Source organism: Sus scrofa, chromosome 8 (genome assembly GCF_054392235.1).
Source record: "Sus scrofa isolate SSC_HxYL_T2T_F1_AM1 chromosome 8, Sscrofa_HxYL_maternal_Yorkshire_Landrace_v2.0, whole genome shotgun sequence".
NCBI lineage: Eukaryota > Metazoa > Chordata > Mammalia > Artiodactyla > Suidae > Sus > Sus scrofa.
The window spans coordinates 130046529-130068984 of NC_139390.1; the positions used below are offsets into that span (position 1 = coordinate 130046529).

At 36.3% G+C, this 22456-nt stretch overlaps 1 protein-coding gene across 6 annotated transcripts in view; it reads left to right on the forward strand.

The window, feature by feature from the left end:
• LOC110262188 (uncharacterized) overlaps nucleotides 1–22456 on the forward strand; it is a 665542-nt gene that overhangs the window by 526586 nt on the left and 116500 nt on the right. The window contains exons 9-10 of one of the 6 annotated variants that reach the window (XR_014813350.1): nucleotides 4150–4191; nucleotides 5254–6415. The exons of 4 other annotated variants lie outside the window; for them this stretch is intronic. Coding sequence is in view for 1 of the 2 variants with exons in the window: in XM_084973384.1 (XP_084829510.1) it covers nucleotides 4150–4191 (42 nt within the window). In the remaining variant the exon portion in view is untranslated. Of the gene's footprint in view, nucleotides 1–4149; nucleotides 4192–5253; nucleotides 6416–22456 lie in introns of those variants that run through there. One more of the 6 variants, XM_084973384.1, reaches the window with a different exon arrangement.

Sequence of the window (22456 nt, forward strand, 5' to 3'; positions counted from 1 at the left end):
CCATTTTGGAATTTTATAAAGTTTTAAAAAATTAATTTCTGATTATAAAAGTGATGTATCTTTTTCACAAAGAGGAAAGGAAAATGTAAGTATTGAAAAGTACGAAGAAATAAAATATGTCACCCATCATTCTACTATTCAAACAAATTACATAATTAGGATATTTCTTTCTGGTCTTTATGTGTTTGTATTATAGTCGAGATCATACCATATAAGTAATTTTGTTTCATATTTTTCTACTTAACTGATATTCATGTAGCAATTTTAATAGCTACTTTGGCAGTGATATTAATGGTCAGTATCATCTGTTTATTGGCCTTTAAATAGTTATGTGATAACTGTATCACCAGCTAAATTATAAAGACACATTAAATCCATGTTCATAGCTGAAGAAATAATCAACTTCCCAAATAAAGGTAACATTTCATATCAACTTACCGACACTTGAGGACATAAGTACCTTTCTAAAAACTGTACCGTCATCACATATCTGATGATGTGATATGAGTCTGAAAGCATTCAATGAACCTTCCAATGCCCCAGGGCCTAAAAGCAACCACCTCAAGATTTTAATATACTACCTACTCAGGAGTTTGGTCTGCTCTCAGCTTTGAATGAAATATGTCATCCTGGGGTTGTCCTGAGGGTTGGGGGGAAAAAAGCTAGTAAAAAATTTCTCCTACCCAAATAGTATTGAATTTTTAGCAAATTTAAAAACATGAAAAATACAAGGTGAAAATTGACTTTTTTCTTGAGTGGTTTGACAGTATTTAAGCTGACAAAAGATCTTTAGCAATCTCTATGACAAGACACTTTGAAATAATGGATCTGATATATGAGACATAGCTGTTCCTATGGAGGAGAGATGAAAACATTTTCAAAATCATCTAGAGAGTAGATTCAATGTTTATTCCTAAAATACAGTAAACATTTCACGATTACTGTGTACCATCACTTCTTTCATAGCATCTTTTCTTATTTTCTCTTTTTCAATTATCAAAAAACCTAACGATGTTGACATATATTAAATGCTGTTTTTTTGTTTTGTTTTGCTTTGTTTAATGTTTTGGCCAGTCATGTGGCATGCAGAAATTCCAGGCCAGGGACCAGACATTCACTCCTGCAGCAACCCAAGTAATTGCAGTGACAATGCCACATCTTTAACTTGCTGAACCACCCAGGCATTCCTAAATGCTGTGATATTTTATTGTAAATGTATATTACCTATTCTGTTGAATTAAACATATAGTGGATGTAACAATAAAAGAATAAATAGACTTCAAAACAAATAATTTTAATAGAAATAAGAGGGCCATATTGCAATGATAAATGGGGAAATCTATCAGGAAGATACAACAATTTTAAAAGTCATACATGCCTAACCTAAGGGCTCCAAAATTCACAAATCAAAAATGGACAGAATTGAAAGGTGACAGGAGAAAAAGACTCCAATAACAATAGTTGGAGTTTCCACTACTCACATTGAATATTGGAAAAAACAACTATAAAGAAGATCCTAAAATAAATAAAGAACACTATAAACCAGCTAGACTCAATATTACTAGATAATACTAAACCACAATACAAAACAAATTTATCTAAAGTAGACATACAGAATGTTTTCCATGATAGACAATATGCTAGTGTAAAAAGAGCCGATGAATTTTTTAATTAATTTAAATTTTATTAAAAAATAATTACTAATCCAAAATAACTTGAGTGTAATAAATCCCAGTGGGAGGACCCTTTTTTTTTATAGCCAACAAGAATATCTTTATTTTTCTTTATTACTCAAATGAATTTATCCCATCTGTAGTTGTATAATGATCATAACAATCTGATTTCACAGGATTTCCATCCCACAGCCCAAGCACATCCCCCCACCCCCCAAACTGTCTCCTCCAGAGACCAAAAGTTTTTCAATGTCTATGAGTCAGCATCTGTTCTGCAAAGAAGTTCAGTCTGTCCTTTTTTCAGATTCCACATGTCAGTGAAAGCATTTGATGTTGATGTCTCATTGTATGGCTGACTTCACTTAGCATGATAATTTCTAGGTCTATCCATGTTTCCATGTTGCTAAAAATGCTGGTATTTCATTCTTTCTAATGCCTGAGTAATATTCCATTGTGTATATGTACCACATCTTCTTGATCCACTCCTCTGTCGATGGACATTTAGGTTGTTCCATGTTTTGGGTATTGTAAATATTGCTGCAATGAACATTGGAGTACATGTGTCTTTGTGAGTCGTGGTTTTCTCTGGATAGATGCCCAGGAGTGGGATTGCTGGATCAAATGGTATATTACACTTCTGAGTATTTTACTTATATACTAAAAACACACACTTATATACTAAAACTCCACAGAAACATGTTTATGAATACATATATATTAATCTAACAAGGAGATTTAGATAGAAACACCTTAATAATAATAGTTAACTTTAACATATCACTCTCAGAACAAACAGATCCAGTAGAAAAAAATGAGTAAATATAGGACCTAAAAAATTAATTAATAAGGTAGATTTTTTTGGATATATATCTATCTATATACAGATAAACCTTATTACTAAGCTTCCACAGAAAATACACAAAAATTGAGTAGGATGTAGGGCAAATCACAGGCTTTGTTGGACTCATATTTCAAGCTAAATTGACGTTAAGACTATCTCAAAAATGCCTCATAACCAATATATCCAAGACAAAACAACTCTGCTATGGATCACAATGGCTGTCATGAAATTATACTTCTTTAACGAGAGATTATCTTCCTAATTTGATGGTTTATTGATTCTAGGCACACAGTATCACCGTGTGATCCTGTAATCCATGTATACACTGCCTGTTGAAAATCTTAGTTTTATTTAATACTATCCCCCCTTTATATGCATATGTGCAAACTTGGAAATAAAAGTATGACTTCAAAGTGGTAAGATACAGTGAAAAATATTCAGAGAAGACATGTAGAAGACAGAGAATACATGGCAGGGTTTGGTTGTAAATCCACAAGTGATTGATATGTTTTATTAATTTTTTGAATTGATATTATACACTTTGATTTATACTTCACATATGTATCCATCTATCATTTTGTAAATGATCAAAAGTCATGGTAGAGTCCCTGAAATTTAAAGCCATGAACCATGTTTATATAGAAGTATAAGGACTTGTTGTTCTACTAGTAATTTGAGCTCAGAAACCTCTTCCAGATTTACTAACATCGTGTACCTCCTGCTATGACAGAAGGAAATAGACACATCTCTTTTGGTATATTGGCCAAAATGTATTACTACAACATTATGAGAAAACACTCAATTTGAGGAATGTACTATGAAACATTTGGCTCTGTCAATTTGTTAATGCTGTAAAGGTTAAAGACTGAGAAATTGTCACCAATTGGGGGAGACTAAAGAGATAAGACAACGGGAGTTCCCATTGTGGCTCAGTGGAAATGAACCTGATTAGCATCCATTAGGATGTAGGTTTGATCCCTGGTTAAGGATCTGGTGTTGCCGTGAGCTGTGGTATAGGTCACAGACTCGGCTTTGATCTGGTGTGGCTGTGGCTGTGGCCAGCACCTACAGCTCTGATTTAACCCCTAGCCTGAGAACCTCCATATACCACATGCATAGCCCTGGGGGGGAAGAAAAAAAAAAAGAGAGAGAGAGAGAGAGATAAGACAACAAAAGCCTTGTGAGATCTTGGATTAAATCCTGGGACAGAAAAATGACATAGGCAGAAATCAAGTGAAGATCAAAGTTTGTAGACTACTAAAGAATGTCGTACAAGTGTAATTTCTTAATTTTGTACTTGGTTATGAATGATATTAATATAGATATAACCGCGTAAATGGTATATGGCAAACTACTATGTATTTTTGCAACTTTTGATAACTCTAAAGTTATTTCAAAATAAAAAAGTGAGAAAGAAGAATTTAAAAAAAGAAAAAATGGTTCCTTTTCCACTTCCCCTGTGGGAAGTCCAAAGGAATCTTTCTCCAATATTACTGTGAGAACATGGTTGAGCTCCTACAGGTAAATTTCACAAAGTTGTTGTGACCCTCCAGTGACTGGATCCCCCCTGGGGTTTTTAACTGTCAGGGTTGTCCACACAATTTATCAATTACGGTTCCAATTTTCCTACTCCAGCATTGGGTCCCCTGAAGCTTCTACTCATGAGTCTTTATTCAGGTAAGCCATGACTCTCTGTATTTATGTCTGTCTCTCTCTTGTTGGGGTCATATTCTGTCCTAGTAATCCAAGAAGAGTTTTTGATATTTCAGTCTGCTCAGTGTTTTACTCATTGTTAAGATAAAGTGACTTCCAGGTTCCTTACATGTGGAGCTGGAAACTGGTCATCTTCACTTTTGAAGTATAATTCTAGGTCAAATGGATAACTTTAGGTTAGTAGCATTTTTTCTTTGAAGAACTTAAGCATTTTATTCTATCATCTTCTTGCTTACATGATTTCTGCTACAAATTTTTCTGTAATACTTTTCCTTATTCCTATGTAGGTAAGTTTCCTACCACCCTTCCCCCCACTTCCCTGGCTTCTTTAAAGATTTTTTACTTTTCTTTGGTTTTTCTACCCTTTGAATATGGTATGTTCAGATACAGGTTTTTGGAATTTCTTCTGAGCTTCCTTGATTTGGTGTTTGGTGTTTGGCATTACTTTTGGAAAATTCTCATTCATTATTACATCAGATATTTATTTTCTGCCTTCTCTTTCTTCTCCTTCTGGTCATTTACTTATGTGTATGTTAACACATTTTCAAAATTTCTCCACAGTAGATCTTGAATAATCGGCTTTGATTTTTAATTCTTTTTCTCCCTTTGGATTTCAGTTTGCAAACTATCTTTTGACTTATCAGCTCACAGATTTCTTCCCTCAGCTATGCCTTCTCTGATAATGAACCCATCAAAGGCATTGTCCATTTCTAGTACAGTGTTTTTGATTTATAGAATTTTAAAAAATATTTCCATCTCTCTCCTTACATTATTCATGTGTTATTGCATGTTATCTACTTTTTCCATGTAAAGCCTATAACATGTCAATCATAGTTGTTTTATCTTGCCTTCCTTCTAATTCCATCATCTGTGACATATCTGAGTCTGATTCTGATGACTGCTTTTTCTCTTGAGACTGCTAATCTGTCTAGAAGTCAAGCTGTGTTTAAAGTTTGTTTTAACTCTGTGTTCCAAACACTTTGTATTCATTTAATGTTCTTATTTTGATTCCTTTCTTGACCTCAGGTTAAGTACTACTTCTTATGGAGCCTCTGTTTCTTCCAGCTTTTTCAGGTATAATCAACTGCTGTCATATGGGAGCCCTATTTGTGTAGAAATAATGTGTAGCAGATAGGAAGCTTTCAAATATCTTAAGGTTATCTTTAAGTCTCTTAAGGTTATATTTAAATAATGGGCTTGTGTCTCGGCTTGTGACTTTCACAAGTTTGTCTCCAGTGGAATATGATTTTTTAACCCTTTAGATGAGCTAGGAAGTCAGAGGGTCCTGGAGTAGGAAGAATACCTTTACCCCAGTTAGAATAAGGTAAGGCTCTGGCAACATCTATTCCTCTGATGAATAGAAATTTGTTATGAAAAACTCTCTAGGAATATTTCACAATGATTAATCTTCCCCTATTAGTGTCAGAGCCATCAGGGGATCATTTTTGATAGTTACCATGAGAACCTGGTGGTATTTCTGGAAGTCAAACCTATAAAAGTTTTGAAGTACTTCTAACACTGTAGCTCCCAGGCATTTCACATTCTCACAGTGGTCTCTACTTAGCAAATTTAAGTTAGCAGTGTGATAGTGGAATACGTATATGTATTAATGATTTTTATTTCCCTCTACTTATCAAAAATTATTTGTTTTTTTTCTTTGTTTAAATCTATAAATAAAATTCAAACCTTGAAGAAAGACACAGTTATATCTAGATTTGACTATTTTCACCTACAGTTAGAACATATAGCATAGTCTGCTTTAGTTTTTAAACTGTAATGATACATTAAAATATCTGGCATATTTTTCATCCAATATTGTGCCCACAGAACCAGGAGAGGCCAATAAAATCATAATTATCTCTATTGCTATACTTTGTTCCTAAGATTACCAAAAAGCTTTGTCTGTAAATATTATAACTAGGCTTTCTTTATTATGAAGTGTATACTTATGTAGAAGTAATATGAGAAACATAATTGTTTTTTCACTGCATAGACCAAGATAATTGATAATCAATACTTGAAAGTCTTTAGGACTGTTTTGCAATTTCTTTCATCTCTCAGTTTCTATGAATAAATGTTTATAAAATGAATTGACTTCTATACTATATCTATATTAGTTCTACATTTAAAAAATTTAATGATCTTTGTCAGTTGTAAAACTGAATCCGTTGAATAAATGCTATAAAAATTGGATTTTCTTCTTTCTTCTGTATTTAATAACTTGGTAGGTAGATATATTAAAATACAAAGCCTTACTGATGTACAAGTGATTAAACACCTAAATTATTATGTTTGATGAGTATATAAGTAATCGTTATGCCAGTCTTTACACTTTTCACAGAACTGAAATTTTCCAAAATTAAAATGGGTGAGAAGTGGGAGAATTATCCTAGGACCTCCCACTCCAGTCTACAAGCACCACAGCTTCCTTTAAATTGCCCACAAATGAGACCCTTCACTTCTAAACCATGCACTTCCCCACAGTAGGATCTGAGCCTCTTGCTGATCTTGCTCATCGCCCATAGTTGTGGTCCCAGAGATGGTGATATAGATTCTCCGAGGCATAGATTTGTCCACGATAACCATGTAAACGAAGCCTTCACTTCTCTCTTCTCTGTTCAGTGAGTGCGTTTTTTCAAAAACTATATGGTAGTATAATTGGAATACTAAGACATGTATTTAAAGTATACAATTTGATAAGTTCTGACATTTGTATATACTTGTACAGCAATGAACACAACCAAGATAGCAAATATCCATCCATTTCCTTGTGTCCCTTTATAACTCCTCATTCTGTCCTTTCCCTACTCTGGCATCTGTCAAGCAACAACTCATTGCTTACTGTCTTTAGAGTTAGTTTCCATTTTATAGAATTATGTATAAATGGAATCATAGCATATGTACTTTTTGTTGTCTCTCTTCTTTTACTCGGTATCATTAATTGAAATTCAACTATGTTGTTAAATATGTTAGTAGTTCATTCTTTTTACTTCTAAGTAAGAACGCAGCATGTAGATATACACGATTTGATTATCTAGATGCACCTTTGGGTTGCTCTCAGTTTGTTGGTATTACAAATAGTTACCATGACTATTCATGGAAAATTCTTTTCATGAAAATAAAATTTCATTTCTCATTGATAAATACTAAGGAAAATAACTGAGCATGTGATAGGTGTATGTTTAACTTTGTAAGAACTTCAAAACTGGTTTTGAAAGTGGTGTATTTTACATAACCAGTAAGAAGCTTATGAGAGTTTCAGTTGATTCAAATATTTGCAACACTTGATATAATCAGTCTTTTAAATTTTAGACATTCTAGTATGTGTGAGGCAATATCTAACTAATTGTGACTTCAGTTTACATTTCCGTAATGATTAATGATGCTGATAATTTCTTCCATGTACTTATTTGCCATCTGTTTATCTGTTTTTGAAGAAGTGTCTATTCAAATTTTTCAGGGGATTGTTTATTATTATTATTGAATTTTGAAAATTCTTTACATATTCTGAATAGAAGTTCTTTCTCAGATATATATTTGCAAACATTTTCTATAGTCTTTTCATTCCCTTAAATTATTAGCCTTTAACTATACATTTCTAGCCAGAAGTTTTACAAATTTTATAACTAAAAAGTTATGATATCAATTTAACAATAAGCTTATTTATTATACAGGAATGATAACAATGCTTCTCTCGATTGTGATTTACATTATTCATCAAGTAGGCTAATAGTTCAAGTATCTAAATATCTCTAATCCCCCTAGAGTAAGTGTTTCTTCTAAAATAAATATGTGAAATAAAATCTTCATGAAATACTCTTTGAAACAAATCAGATATAAATATTTATTGGATGAGTTTTCTGGAAGAGATACTGCTAATTCCTAGTGGTCTTCTTTGAATGACTTAAAGCATTTCATTTACAATCCACCACCAGCGTCAACAAAATATTGAAAATTTTAGGAAAAAACATGTTTTCTATTGTTTATAATCAAGCACACCATCGAGATGAATTTTTGATAGAGATGAAATTGAAATCATTAATTATTAATTATTCATAATTCCTAGGTGGGTAGTAATTATTAATCTATCTTCAGAGAGACATAAAAAGGCACCAGATTATATAGTATTTAAACTTTTATTTATTTATTTATTTTACTATTGCAGTGCTTAAGAATCCTTTGTCTTGTAGGGAAAGGTGGGCTTTCAGAAGGTCACAAGATTTAATCACTAAATATTTTAAACAAATGCCTACTATGTGCCAAGAGATATTTCATCTCTATAAAGCCACTGTTTCTAAAATGGTAAAAACTGAATAAAGATAGTTCAGATTCTGCCTTTTCTGCTGAATGCATTGATGCTGAATAGCAGCGCTACAAATATTTAAAATGTTATTTCCTGCCCTTTTGAAATAAAAACAATGACATTTAGAATACAGCCAAATAGCATTAATCTGACTTCTCTGCCTGTAAGTTATATTGGCAATTTATCTCAAGCAGGTTTCATTGTTAAAGTGACATCACCCAAAATGTCATTCTGGAGAGAGAACCAATGACCCTGTTCTTAGAGGATAAAAGCCCAAAAACAATATAAGTGGCTGTATTTCAAATTCCACCATGTTGTATTCTAAAAGACTCTCGAAATCCAAAGTATAAGATTCCTAAGCAGGATTCATGCATCTAAGGGCTTTAATTGACTTTCAAGTTTCATTTAAATATAGCATCACTGCTAATTTCATATTTTTTGAACAAATAGCTGTCGAGCAACTACTATGTACCAGATACTGGTTTAGTTAAGTAATGGTAAAATATCACTGTTTTCATGGAGCTTAGAGTCTATTAAGTGTGGCAGGTAATAAAGAAAGTAAATGAGTAAATTATTGGAAGTAAGTGCAGGAAAGGAGAGAAGAAACAGAAAAGAGTGTTGCGAAATGGTGGGGTGAGAGACGGTTTAAAAGGATCAATAGAGGGTTAGGGCAGACCTCCTTAAGAAAATAACACTTTGTGTTGTTTACAAAAACACATGTATAATGCTGTCTTCCAAACTAAGTGCTTTTCAAATATGAACTCATTTAATCCTCATGATAACTCTATGAAGGCGGTATGATTACTATCCCTGCAGTACAGAAAACAAAGTGGAAGGACAGAAAGGTTAACAACTTAACCTAAGATCCACAAAGCTGGAAACTGGGGAGACCTTGTCCTCAGTGCAGGGACCTTTATGCCTTTCTGCCTCTTGTCTTTGAACAAAGATATGAAGAAGGTAAGGAGTGGGAGGGCAGGTCGTGTAGATACTTGCAGGAAATGTATTTGAGACGTAGATAAGAGACAAGGGCCTGAATAGTTTGTCGAACCTTCTAGATGCAGTGTGGTTGGGGCAGAATTTCGACAAAGGAAGGGTGGTAGAGAGATAGTGGGGCACTAGAGCCCTAAAGATTTTGCTTTTACTCTGAAAGAGACAGGGAATCGAAAGAGAGATTTGAGCAGAAAGAACGTGTTGAATCTGTTTTAAGAGGATCACTGTGGCTACTCTGTTGAGAGCAGAACATACACAGTAGGGAAACAGGACTACTAGTGGGGAGCCCCGTCTGAGGATGTGCAGTAATGGTGGAGAGAGATTATTGTTCCTTGGATCAAATAAAAATGTTGGATATTGGAGTTCCCATTGTGGCTCAGTGGGTTAGGAACCTGACTGGTATCCATGAGGAGGCAGGGTTGATCCCTGGTCTCATTCAGTGGGTTAAGGATCCAGCATTGCTGTGGCTGTGGTATAAGCCAGCAGCTGCAGCTCCAATTCGACCCCTAGCCTGGAAATTTTTATACACCGCAGTGTGGCCTTAAAAAGTAAAACAAAACAAAACAAAATGTCGAAAGTATTGAATAATAACCAGGTGTTGATATATTTTGAGTCTGGTCAATTAAATGTTTTGGTAGTAAGGTAGGGAATGTAAAAAATAGACAGCAAATCAGGCTGCCATGAAGGATATTGGCCTGAATAACCAGAAGGATAATATTGCCATTAATTGAGAAGGCAAGAGAGGATGGGTGGAGATAGCTTTGACAAATTAAATTTCATGTCTGTTTGACATCTAAGTGGAGATGTCAGCTTGGCAATTGGATTTTGAGTCTAGAGTTTGGAGAAGAGAACCACCTGGAGATATACATTTGGGCTGAGCCACGTACAGTTTGAACCTAAAAGCATGAGAGTAGGTGAAATGATCAAGCCGTAGCTGTGGAGAGAGAAAAGAAAGGATTGCAGGACTAAACTCAATTGACAGCTAAGCATTTTATTATTTGCTAGATACTGCAGGTAATGTGTCATACCTTAAAAGGTAGGGAAAACAATGAGGGAACAGAAGCTAAACTGTGTTTATAATACTTTCAATATTAACACATGTAGAAAATTCTTATACGTGCATATGTATAACATAACACAGGAGACTTCACAGTTTAAAATGCATTTGAACTTGTCAACCAAAAATCTACACAACCTGAAAGTTGAGAGTTGTTTTATTTGGGGCGAAATTAAGACTTAACCTCGGGAGACAGCAATTCAGGTAGCCCTGAGAAACCAAGAAACTGCTCTGAGGTGGTCGGAGAGGAGCTAGGAAATATAGGAGTTTTTGCTATAGAAGGCAGGGAGCAGGAACAAAAGAGGCCTGGGCTCAGGGAAATTGTTCCTTTGATGTGCGCCTCTGCTATCAGGGCCAGTATCCTGAGTTTTCACAGCCTGCTGGACTCACTGGCTCTCACCCTAGGAGGTGACTCCATTCACAGATGAGGGTGAATACAGACTGGGATAAAATACCACCCAAGGAGGAAAAGAGGGACTATCAGGATATGGGAAAGGTGAGGGGGGAGGTGTATGCAGCATACACATGTTTTAAAATGCACACACGCATTTTATAAAAGTTTGTTGCTGATCTCCTGCGGGTTGCTACCAGTCACAAGGAGCAGCCATCACCATGAAGGGTTTTATTATTTTTCTAGATAAGAGGAGATGCAAGAATTGGGCACAAAAAATCTTCTCCTAAAAATATCTGAGTATCAGAAGGCCTGTTCTTCCAGTTTCCCCAGAGCACAGAGTGCCTCACTCCTGAGGTTTGCCCTGCGCTCTGCTCAGGGGGGCGTTGCGGGTCGGCAGTTGCGGTAGCTCATCATGTAATCCATGTAGAGACTGAGGGCAAGTGCCAAACTTCAGTTCCCAACTTCATCTCAGTGCAGATTTAAATTTTCTTAGAATTTTATATTCTCAAAATTACTAACACTGAAACACTCCCTTTCATGTGTCTTCCTTCTGTGAATGTTCCTCCTTTGATGATTCCTGGGCTTGAGTTTGATTGCCAAGAAGTGGCTGATAGCAATGCAAGTGAATTGTAAATGGGCCAATAAGATGTTTGTCATATTTATCATTAAGAGGAAAGAAAGAAGGGTGAAAGGAAGGAGGGGAGGCAGGAAATGGAGGAGAAAGGGAAGGAGGGAAGGAGGGAAGAAAAAAAGAAAGAGAGGACTGCAAAATAGATGAAAGCAGTCAAACTTGCAAGGTCTGTATTCAATTTTTTTTTTTTTTTGGTCTTTTTTTTCTTTTTAGGCCCACACCTGCTGCATATGTAGGTTCCCAGGCTAGGGGTCCAATCAGAGCTGCAGCCTCCTGCCAACACCAGACCTACCACATGGCTGGATCCAAGCCTCTTCTGTAACCTACACCACAGCTCACGGCAATGCTGGATCCTTATCCCACTGAGCGAGGCCAGGGATCGAACCCGCATCCTCCTGGATACTAGTTGGGTTCATTAACGACTGAGCCACCATGGGAACTCCAGTCTGTATTCAGATCTTGAATGGCTAGTTTAAATGAGGAGCGCCTGGATTCCTTAATCACTTTCCCTAAATCGTGTGAATAATAATCACAGCAAAAACACACTTTCAGAGCTGCTGATACTGGGATGTAGCTAACAACCTTTAGTGTTTAAGTGATGTATAGAATTAAACCTTTGTTAGAGTTGATTTTGCAAAGCAATTTGGCTTCTGAGGCCCATGAAAAGCAGATGGATTCTGGGAAGGAGTTAAGTGTCTGCTGGTAGGGGGGTGATGGGTTGTTTCATTAATAAAATGTGAACAGCAGGAGGATGTTAATGAAGAGACACCCCAGAACTTGCATACCTAATGTATTCCATGAAAAAAATAAAACAAACAAACAAAAAAAAACCCCAATAAACTTGACTATGTTAACAAGCAGAGGTATTTTACAAAGGGAAATGCCAAAACAGGAAAAATTGATTACTTAGAATTGTAAGATTTTTAAAAAATCAGTGTCTGCTACCTTCAACATAGCATTCCATTTTTTTTCCAACATGTGGTCTAAAGAAAAATGAAAAATGCAACTAATTAATAATACTTAATATCACATACTCCATAGTTAGAATTTTGATCCCAACATTTGGGAATTTGTGTTACGGGTTATTTTATTTAGATAACATACTTGCTTCTCAATGTATTGGATGGCAAATGTTAAATCTGAAGATATTTAAACTAATTGTGTTTATGTTACCAAAGTAATTCATATGTATTTGCAAAAAGTCGAAACTATGTATAAAACAGAACATTAAAATCTATCATAATCCCGCCATCCAGAGATGACTACTGTTAATTCACTCTCCTCCCAGACCTTTTCTATAAAATAAAATCCTGATTGATAGGCATCATGTAGAGTTAATTTCTGGAGAGTGCGTTAAATACCTGAACACACCAAAGTATGGAAAGTAAGAGCGGAGTAGCAGTCAGCATCGTGATAGGAATGCAAGGTCTTTTTTCCTTGCAGAGTTCTATTTGTTTGTAGTCTGTTGAGGTGAAGGCATGTCAAGGCAGCTAGGATACAACAAAAGGAACTCTTCTGGCACGCCTCAACATTTACCTTTATGATTTGCATTTACAGTTAGAGAGGTAGTTTTCTGCCCATTCTGCAGTCTTCTGGGGGTCTCCAGCTGGTAGGCTGCTCTGCTTCTCCCCGCCAGATAATCGGCCACGCTAAGTCCCTTCTCTAATGTATGGTGCACTGCCATATGCAGCCATCCGGCTCGTGATGGCCATGCATCCCCCGACATCCTAATGCAGGAAGTAGGTGCTTCCCTGGATGAGTGACATTCAATTATCCAAGAAAGAAATTCTTAAAGGACCACATGATACAAAGATAAATCACCTTGGCTGACAGCTTCATTACAAAACTGACACGCAGAGAAGAGAAGTGGCCCACTGGGCTAAAGGTATCCTCTTGGCCACTCCCTAAGCAAAGCAGGATGTCTGCGAAAGGAGAGCCTTGGCCTGATGATTTGGGCAAGGCCAAGGAGTCACATCATAAGAGGATTAGATTTTCCCCCCAATATCAAAGACTGTGTTTCTGACGTCAGTTATTTGATGAATTACCCCTGAGAAGTTTTTGACAAATAAATGTAGTAATATTTATTATGATATGGTCCCTGCCTAGGCTGCTCCCTCCCCCAGCACCTCAGCCACCATTAATCCAGGATAGATCTCAGTCTTGCATTTACTTTTTACACTTTACCAGCCACGATCCATGTCTGTCTTATTCTCTGTGTTATCTTTATCCTTTAGCATGATGCTTCGCACTTGGAAGATATTGAATAAATATTGGTGGATAGATGACTGTATGAGCAAATAAAAGTATAAATGATGGAATGCCTCACTGGTGAACATAAACTGCTGGTCTCAGGCCCTTGCTCACAGAGCACGAAGGGAGAGTCTGCTGCTCCTCCTCCCTGAGGTCACAGGGAAACATCCGATCCTCGGCTCTCACCACGCATCCCCTACCATCTGACCACTTTCACTCTGTCCTCTGGCATTTGCAAGAAATAAGACTAAGCAAGGCTTTTGCATTTGTCAAAAGAGATACTAATAGTATTAAAATCCTAGGATTATTGTGAGATTTGATTTAGATAATGCGAGTAAAATACTAAAAACTATATCTGGCATGTAATAAGAGTTCTGTAAACAGTTACTTTTTGGCCATTGGCCACTAATGCTAGAGGCTTATGGCCAGAACTCTCAGCTTCTCCCAGTGTCTGGTAGAAAAACATCATTTGACTGATGGTGGGAAAGGCCAAACATTTTAAAAATTCTTGCTTTTAAAGCACACACAGAATGAGTGTGCCTCAGGAGAACACGCATCTACCTCAGAAAGACAGGTCAAAGAGGGAAACTCCTTTTAAAAGGCTCCCTACTGGTTGTGTAACCACAGGTAAATCATGGAATATTAGAATTACAAGGGGCATTAATGACAAGAAGTCTAGTCTCCCACCTCATGTTTGACTCCTCTGAATAACATCCTTAGCAAAGGATACTCAGCTCCCACAGCCACTGGTAAGAAACCTGTTCCCAAACATATTCAGGAGAGGGGACCACGGGGAAGAAACGTGCAAAGATTCAACAATATCTTCTACACGGCGTATCACAATGCCTAGACTGCCAAGGACAGTTTCTTTTAAACTTCCGAAATAACCTTATGCTCATTTTGATTCCAGTAATAGGAGATGTAATGAAAATGTCAAAAGAGGTTACTAAACAATTTAGCCACATTTTCAATTCCTATGTTGCATTTTTAATCGTTACATTAAAAAATGATGCGGTAGGGACTCCCGCTCGCTCTGAGGTGTTCTGGAGATACAGCTTTGATATAAGTAAAGGCGTTAAGGAGACAGCTATTTAATTATGCATCAGTATAAATGCTGAATAGGAGATGTTTCATAATGAAGAGAGCCCCTATTACAGATTATATCCTACTCCCCCTATTAATGTTTTGTTCCCATTACTGGTTGTAGAGCTCAGCAAGGCTGGACAGACCAGAGAAGCCTAATTAAATCAGCTGGTTTCTTGGGAGATTGGAGGGGAAAAGGAAATTGATGCCTGTGTGGGAAAAACAGTCATTGAGATAAAATGAACCAGAGGTTTATAATGAAGGGTTGTGTTGCTTTATCATGGGATGTGTCGAAAACATTATAGTTAGAACACACGAATACACAAATGCTACCACCTGTGCGAACAGGGGTTTGAAAATGCTAGTGGCATGGTACAAGCCAGTCCAATTAAAAGGAAGACTGCCAAGAATCCCTTGGACCTCCTCTTAGGACCCTAGTCAGAGTTGCACACTGCCTTCTTAGTGAACTGTGACACCTAAAACAGATTTCTCCTGGGGCTACTTGATGCTTCGCACACGAGAATGCTGTAGTACAAGTTGTATTGTTTTTCTTTCCTACCACCATCGTATAAAAATCAAGATAGAATTTAGATGAAGCATCTAAGCAGCCTTGAAAGCCAGAAATAACAGGAGGATGGGATTTGAAGTATGTATGATGCAGGCAAAGATTTTGGGTATGACTCAACAAATGCTTTCTTTTGTTCTTAGCTCAAGCAGATACTTCTTTGACTCAGGAATTATATCCTAAAATGAAATTCCAAAGTCATTAAAATAGGTCTTTCTTTTCTTCCCTAAATTCTGAAGTCTTTGAGGAGACCAAGTACCTCTAAAGAACCATCCTTTTAAAGGACACAGCAAAACTGTTTTGGAGTGAGAGTTGGGGAAGACTAAAATATCGTGAAAAAGTAAACTTCTAAAGATCAAAAGTAAACCGTCAGTGGACAGGGACTGGGAGAGTGGGGATTTAGAAATCATCTGGTGAGAAATGAACCAAATGGCTTTGTGATTACAGACCCTTTATCCATTTCCTAAATACTGGTAGACTCGAATTTAGTGCAAACATAGGAAAAGAGAATAATTCATAAAGATCCCCAAGACTAAATTTCTACTGAAATGGTAAGATCAGTAGGAAGAGTCTTTTTATCTCCAATTTAAATTGTAAAAGGTATGAATAGTTTTTGTCTGCCAGAGGTGGTGGGCTGAGATTCCTATCAGCTACAGATGTAGAAAACCAGTTCTTGTTCCTGGTCCACTTGCTAAACTAGTTGAAAGGCAAGATACACATGGTAAATTATAGGATCAGGATTGGGAGGATCAGATTAAAGATTAATCTGCCCAGTTGTATAATGAATTTGTTAAGTATGTGAAGTCCTTTGCATCCTCTCCATTACCACACATGGCTCAGTGCTTCTCAGACCTTTCATTCCAGAGCAGAAGCTAAAACGGTGTGCCTTGTGCCCAAGGCTCTCCCTTACTCCTGCACCATTGAGATAAGCTTGAGACCCAGTCCCTCCCCTAACTTCACTTCTCAGAGAATACAGATGCATAGTTTGATGCAGTCATTCTGGAGCATTATTTGTATTTTCACATTTGAATTTCCACATGATATGGCAATGCCCTAATTTAAAGGTGGAATTATAAGCAAGGTAAACTCAAGCTCTGTGGCAGGGAATCATGGGGCATGGCAGGTGACAGGCAGGTGGGGATGTGTGTGGTCACATGGATAAAGCTCAGGATGGAGGGTTAGGTTGTCTAGAATCTATGCTACTACTTTTTCTGGGTCACAGTTCCCTCATATTAAAAAGAAAAAATTTGAAGACAATACTTTCTAATGTCTGTCATTCAACAATTCTATTTCGATGCTCATAACTAAAATATCTGTTCGATATCTATCTTCCTTTTACACACACGCACACCCTTTCTCTTTTTCTCAATTTTCTCTCCCATCCCACAAGCATGTCTATTTCCAATTAAATAAGGGTGGATATATGAATATTCAAATAAAGTTAAAATGAATAGCATTTCTGTACACATTGAAGAGTTTTTTGTTTTTTTTTTTTTGGTCATACTCATGGCATATGAAAGTTCATAGGACAGGGGTCAAATCAGAGCTGCACCTGCACACCACATCCACAGCCACAGCAACAGGTGATCTGAACCACATCTGGGACCTATACTACAGCTCACGGCAATGCCAGATCCTTAACCCACTGAGCGAGGCCAAAGATCGAGCCCGCATCCTCATGGATACTAGTTGGGTTTGTTACCACTGACCCACAGGAGTCCTGAGAGCCATTTTCTTATGCTTAGATGTCAAGAGATCAAAATATTAACTAATAACTATGGAATTGTCATAATTATGTTGTATTTATTTTTGAGATTTTTTCATATTAAGAAAACTACGTTCAATTTTTTTTCAAATAAGTGATAGGAATTTATCACAGTCCTAGGAAATTATTTTCCAAATAGACATAACCCTATAGGTCAAATGGAATACGGTGTGATAAGCTTAATAAGAAACCCTTGATGTAGACCATAGGTAGAACAGGTCATTAGCTAGAGGCAGTAAGCAAACTTATTTTAAAATAACATACTAAAGGTTGGTGTAAGGCCAAAATATAAAGTTGATAACATCTGCTCTTGATGTCCTTCATATTCACCTTTCTGCTCAGGTGAGTCCATGTATCCCTGGTTAGATTGCCCTTATTATTATTGCACTCGATGGATCTTTGTGATGACTGTTTACCTGCCATCATGGTTCCTGGGAGATGTGTAGTATGGTGACATTTCTGACTTGGGAGAAGGAAGTGAATATTAGCATCTCAGTGTCACTGTCCTTCTGGACAGGTGGATGCCTTCTGCCATGTGTCCGCTTCCACCTGGGAGCAAAAGGTTAGGCTAGGCTAACTTCTAAGAGGCAGGTTTACAGACATTTTTTCACTAGGCTCCTCCTATCAGATTTCAAAGATAAGAAGCTCCCATTGTGGCTCAGCAGTGATGAACCCAACTAGTATTCATGAAGATGTGGGTTCAATCCCTGGCCTTGCTCAGTGGGTTAAGAAGCTGTCCTTGCCGAGACCTGTGGTATAGGTCGCACATGCAGCCTAGATCCCACCTTGCTGTGGCTCTGGTGTAAACCGCAGCTGCAGCTCCAATTCAGCCCCCGGCCCAGGAACTTCCATATGCCACAGGTGCAGCCATTTAAAAAAAGCAAAACTAACATTGTCAACCATCTGTTATTAGCTTGTAAATATTTTAGCTGATACAAGTTAGGAGATGTGTTTTCTGAATGATAACCTGTGTTAGCTTGAAATTCCATTGTGGTGGTGATGTTTTTATTATTAATTAATATGAGAAATTTTATCTATAGACCTTCACATATGTTTATTCTAGTTTTTATAACTTTATAAGATGGCAATTATTGCCTCTACAGAAAAACAGGGTCAGATAAAAGAAGCCAGGTAATAATTACCTGGGGTATTTTAACCAAAGTTCATACATCAAAAGTTCATATGCCTAAACATGGCTATTATGGAAGATAAACAAGATGCAAATGGTAATATAATCTAGAAATGCATATCTGTCATTGAAAGAAATGCAAACACCAACTAGATTTATGGTATATATCAAGAATTCCTGAAATCACCTTTAATCATACTCTTAGTTTTTCCTTCAGAGCGTTGTAACCACTAATTAAAGCTTCTATAGCTATTTAATGTCTTTTTTCCCAAATGAACTGTGCATTCTGCATGGACAAGAGTAAGTTCTATTTTTTCCACTGCTGTACTCTTAGCAATCAGTTCACTTTTTGGCTTATATTAAATAGCCTATGTTCGCTGAATACAGTTTAAAAATATTCAGCCCCATTCTCCCTTTAGCAACTGTACTCTTTCAGTGAGAAAGACAGTATGAATGAACCAATCAATATTCTCTCTCCAGAATCTATTTTGGATCTATGGAGAGAGAGAAACTTAATTGCATTTGAGAATCCAAGCAGAAAGACACAAAGAAGGAAACAGGGAGAATTTTCAGAATTCACTTGAATGTGCTCCTCCCTTTTTATTTCTGTTGATTGCTTTGCCCACCTTAGCCAGTGCCTCTGTGGGTCACATGCCTGGGTATTACCAGACTACTGTGTATTTTCAGAATATGGCCACATGGCCAGGTACTGAGGGCTGCTTAAGTTTGTCCTGTGCTTGAAATGTTCACCTCAGTATTCTCAGCTGTCAAAATTCAGTCTTTCATTGAAGTGCAGCATTAATGTGGAGACATCAGCTGCTCTTCCCAATTAAAGATAATTCTTTATTCCTCTGATCTCCCATCAAGTATCCTCAAATTTATATTATAGTATTTATCGCAGACTGTCTGGCATTAGAGCTTGCTTTGTACAACTCTCTCCATAACAAAATTCAGAGCTCCTTTGTACCAGGAGCTCTGTTCTCTCAATTCCTGGCACTGTGTCTTGGGTAAGGAACATAGCCAATGAATGCTTATTAAACTGCATTCTATATCTTTATTTAGAATTGGAGATAATAACTAGCTTATAAATAGTGGGATGCTTAATCATACCCGAATCACGAAGTACTGTCAATAGTTGAAATGACATCTTGTACAGTCATCAACTTGTTTGTTTTGTCAGTCTTTTTTTTTTTTTTAATGTGTCCTCTAGCAGTTATTAACAGAAAAGATATAATAATGTAGAATGCTCCATTAATGGGTAGAGATCAGATAACTATGAATACAGTTGTATCTAATCTTCTATGTTATTTATTAGGATTAGAATTTTAAATTACCAGAATTTTGACCAAAAAAAAGTAATATACATCTTATAAGCCTCATAATAGATTTACCTTTTGCTAGAAAGTTAGACATATAGATGGATATGGAAAGTCATCAGATATATTTCAATGGAAAATGAGTATTTCAGTATAGTGTACAAATATGATCTCATTCTGTTTTTTAAACAAAAAACTTCCAGAAAGAGGTACAAAAACTGGACATGGATGGTCGGTAATGGAGAGAGATTCACTATTTACCTTTGGCTACTCTCGCAGCATGTAGAAGTTCTATGGCCAGAGATCCAACCAGGGCTATGGTGGTGCCCCAAAACACAGCAGTGACAATAAACCCTGAGCCACCAGGGAACTCCCCATCTATAATTTGAAATTAATTTTATCATTTTTAAAAAACTAGTTAATAAAAAGAAAATAATAGAATACTATTAAATTTCAAAATTTGAAAAAACACTTTAATTCAAACTAGCTGCAGAAGCGAACTATTTTAGCGAACATCTCTGCAACAAATTCATTATTTTTTTCATCAGGTTTTATTGAGATATAATTGACATATAGCACTGCATAAGTTTAAGCTATACAGCATAGTGATTTGATGTACGTAATAAAATGGTTGTCACAATAAATTTAGTAAACAACCATCATCTCACATACATACAAAATAAAGGAAAAAGAAAAAAAGAAGTATTTCCTCATGATGAGAACTCAGGATTTACCTATAACAGCTTTCAAATATAACATACAGCAGTGTTAATTATAATGTTGTACATTACATCTCTGGTATTTTATCTCATAACTAGATGTTTGTACTTTTTGTATACCTTCATCCAACCCCCCTTCCACTCACCCCCTCCTCTGGTAACCACAAATCTAATCTCATTTTCAGTGAGTTTGTTGGTTTGTCTTTGAAATAGAATTGACCCACAATACTGTGTTAATACCTGGTGCACAACATTAAGATTCAATATTTCTATACATTGTAAAATGATCACCACCCTAAGTACTATCTATCACCATACAGAAATGTTACATTATTACTGTATTCTCCACACTTACATTTTATACCCATGATTTATGTTTTTTGTACCTGAAGGTCTGTACCTCTTAATCTCCCTCACCCATTTCTCTCATTCCCCTTTAGTTTGATTTGTTGTTTTAGATTCCACATATAAGTGAAATCATCTGATATTTATCTTTCTCTGCCTGGCTTACTTCACTTAACATTCTACCCTCTAGGTCTGTTGATATTGTCACAGATGAGAAGATTTCTTTCTTTTTTATGGTTGAGTAATATTCCATCACACACACACATACACACACACACACACACACACACACACAGATATTCTATAATCATTCTATCAATGAGCACTTGGTTGCCTCCATATCTTGGCTATCATAAATTATACTTGAATCAACATAGAGGTATATACATCTTTTTGATTTAGTGTTTTTGTTTTCTTCTACAATAGTTTCCTTGTCTGCCCATTCTAGCCATCACTTGTTATTTGTGGTCTTGTTGATGAAATCCATTCTAAGTTGAGGTAATATATCATTGCGGTTTTGATTTGCATTACAGTGTTGATTAGTGATGTTGAGCATCTTTTCATGGGCCTTTTGACCATCTATATGCACATTTCTTTCATCATGTTGGATTTTTTATTTTTTGTTCATTTTTTTTTAATGTTGAGTTGTTTGAGTTCTTTTGTATGTTGTGGATATTAACCCCTTATCAGATATTTTGCTTGCAAATCTCTCTTCTCATTCAGTTGGTGGATTTTTTAACTTTGTTGATACTTTCTTTAATTGTGCAAAACCTTTTTAGTTTAATTTAGGTCCCATTTGTTTATTTTTACTTTTGTCTCCCTTGCCTTGCCTGTGGAGACATATCCAAAAATTTTTTCTAAGACCAATGTCAAAGAGCAGCCTGCTTATGTTTTCTTCTAGGATTTTTACAGTTTCCGGTCTTACATTTAAGTCTTTAATCCATTTTGAGTTTATCTTTGCATACGGTGTGAGAAAGTTGTCCAGTTCGACTCTTTTGTACATTGTTGTACAGTTTTCCCAATGCCATCAATTATTTAAGGTTAAATAAAATAAGGTAAGGAGTTCCTGTCATGGCTCAGGAGAAACAAATCTGACTAGCATCCATGAGGATGCAGATTTGAGTCCTGGCCTCACTCAGTGTAAGGATCTGGCATTGCCATGAGCTGTGGTGTAGGTCACAGATGTGGCTTGGATCCTGCATTGCTGTGGCTGTGCCACAGCTCTGATTAGACCTCTAGCCTGGGAGCCTCCATATGCCACAAGTATGGCCAAAAAAAAAAAAAAAAGACTAAATAAATAAATAAACAAAACAAGTTTCTGGTATTTTCAGCATTTTCAACCAAAATGACCTAACTGGTATAGTTGTTGAAATAGAAGAGAGGTGAAATTGACTGGAAATATTAGAAAAACAGTAAGGAAAGCCATAGAGAGGGATGGTATTTGTGAGTTCTTGGATTTTTTTCTATTGTGCATGGATTTATGTGGGATTTAGGGAGAATGGTGGAGAATCCAAAACATCTAATATTTATTGGTTATTTTGTTTGAACATAGGTGAAATACCTATTATAGCTCTATTATTTCTTCTTATAACACCAATGCTCCATTCTCACATCATGGTGTTACTCATAAATCCCTTCTACCAATTCTGTAATAAACCGGGTCAGATTCTCCCAGTAACCAA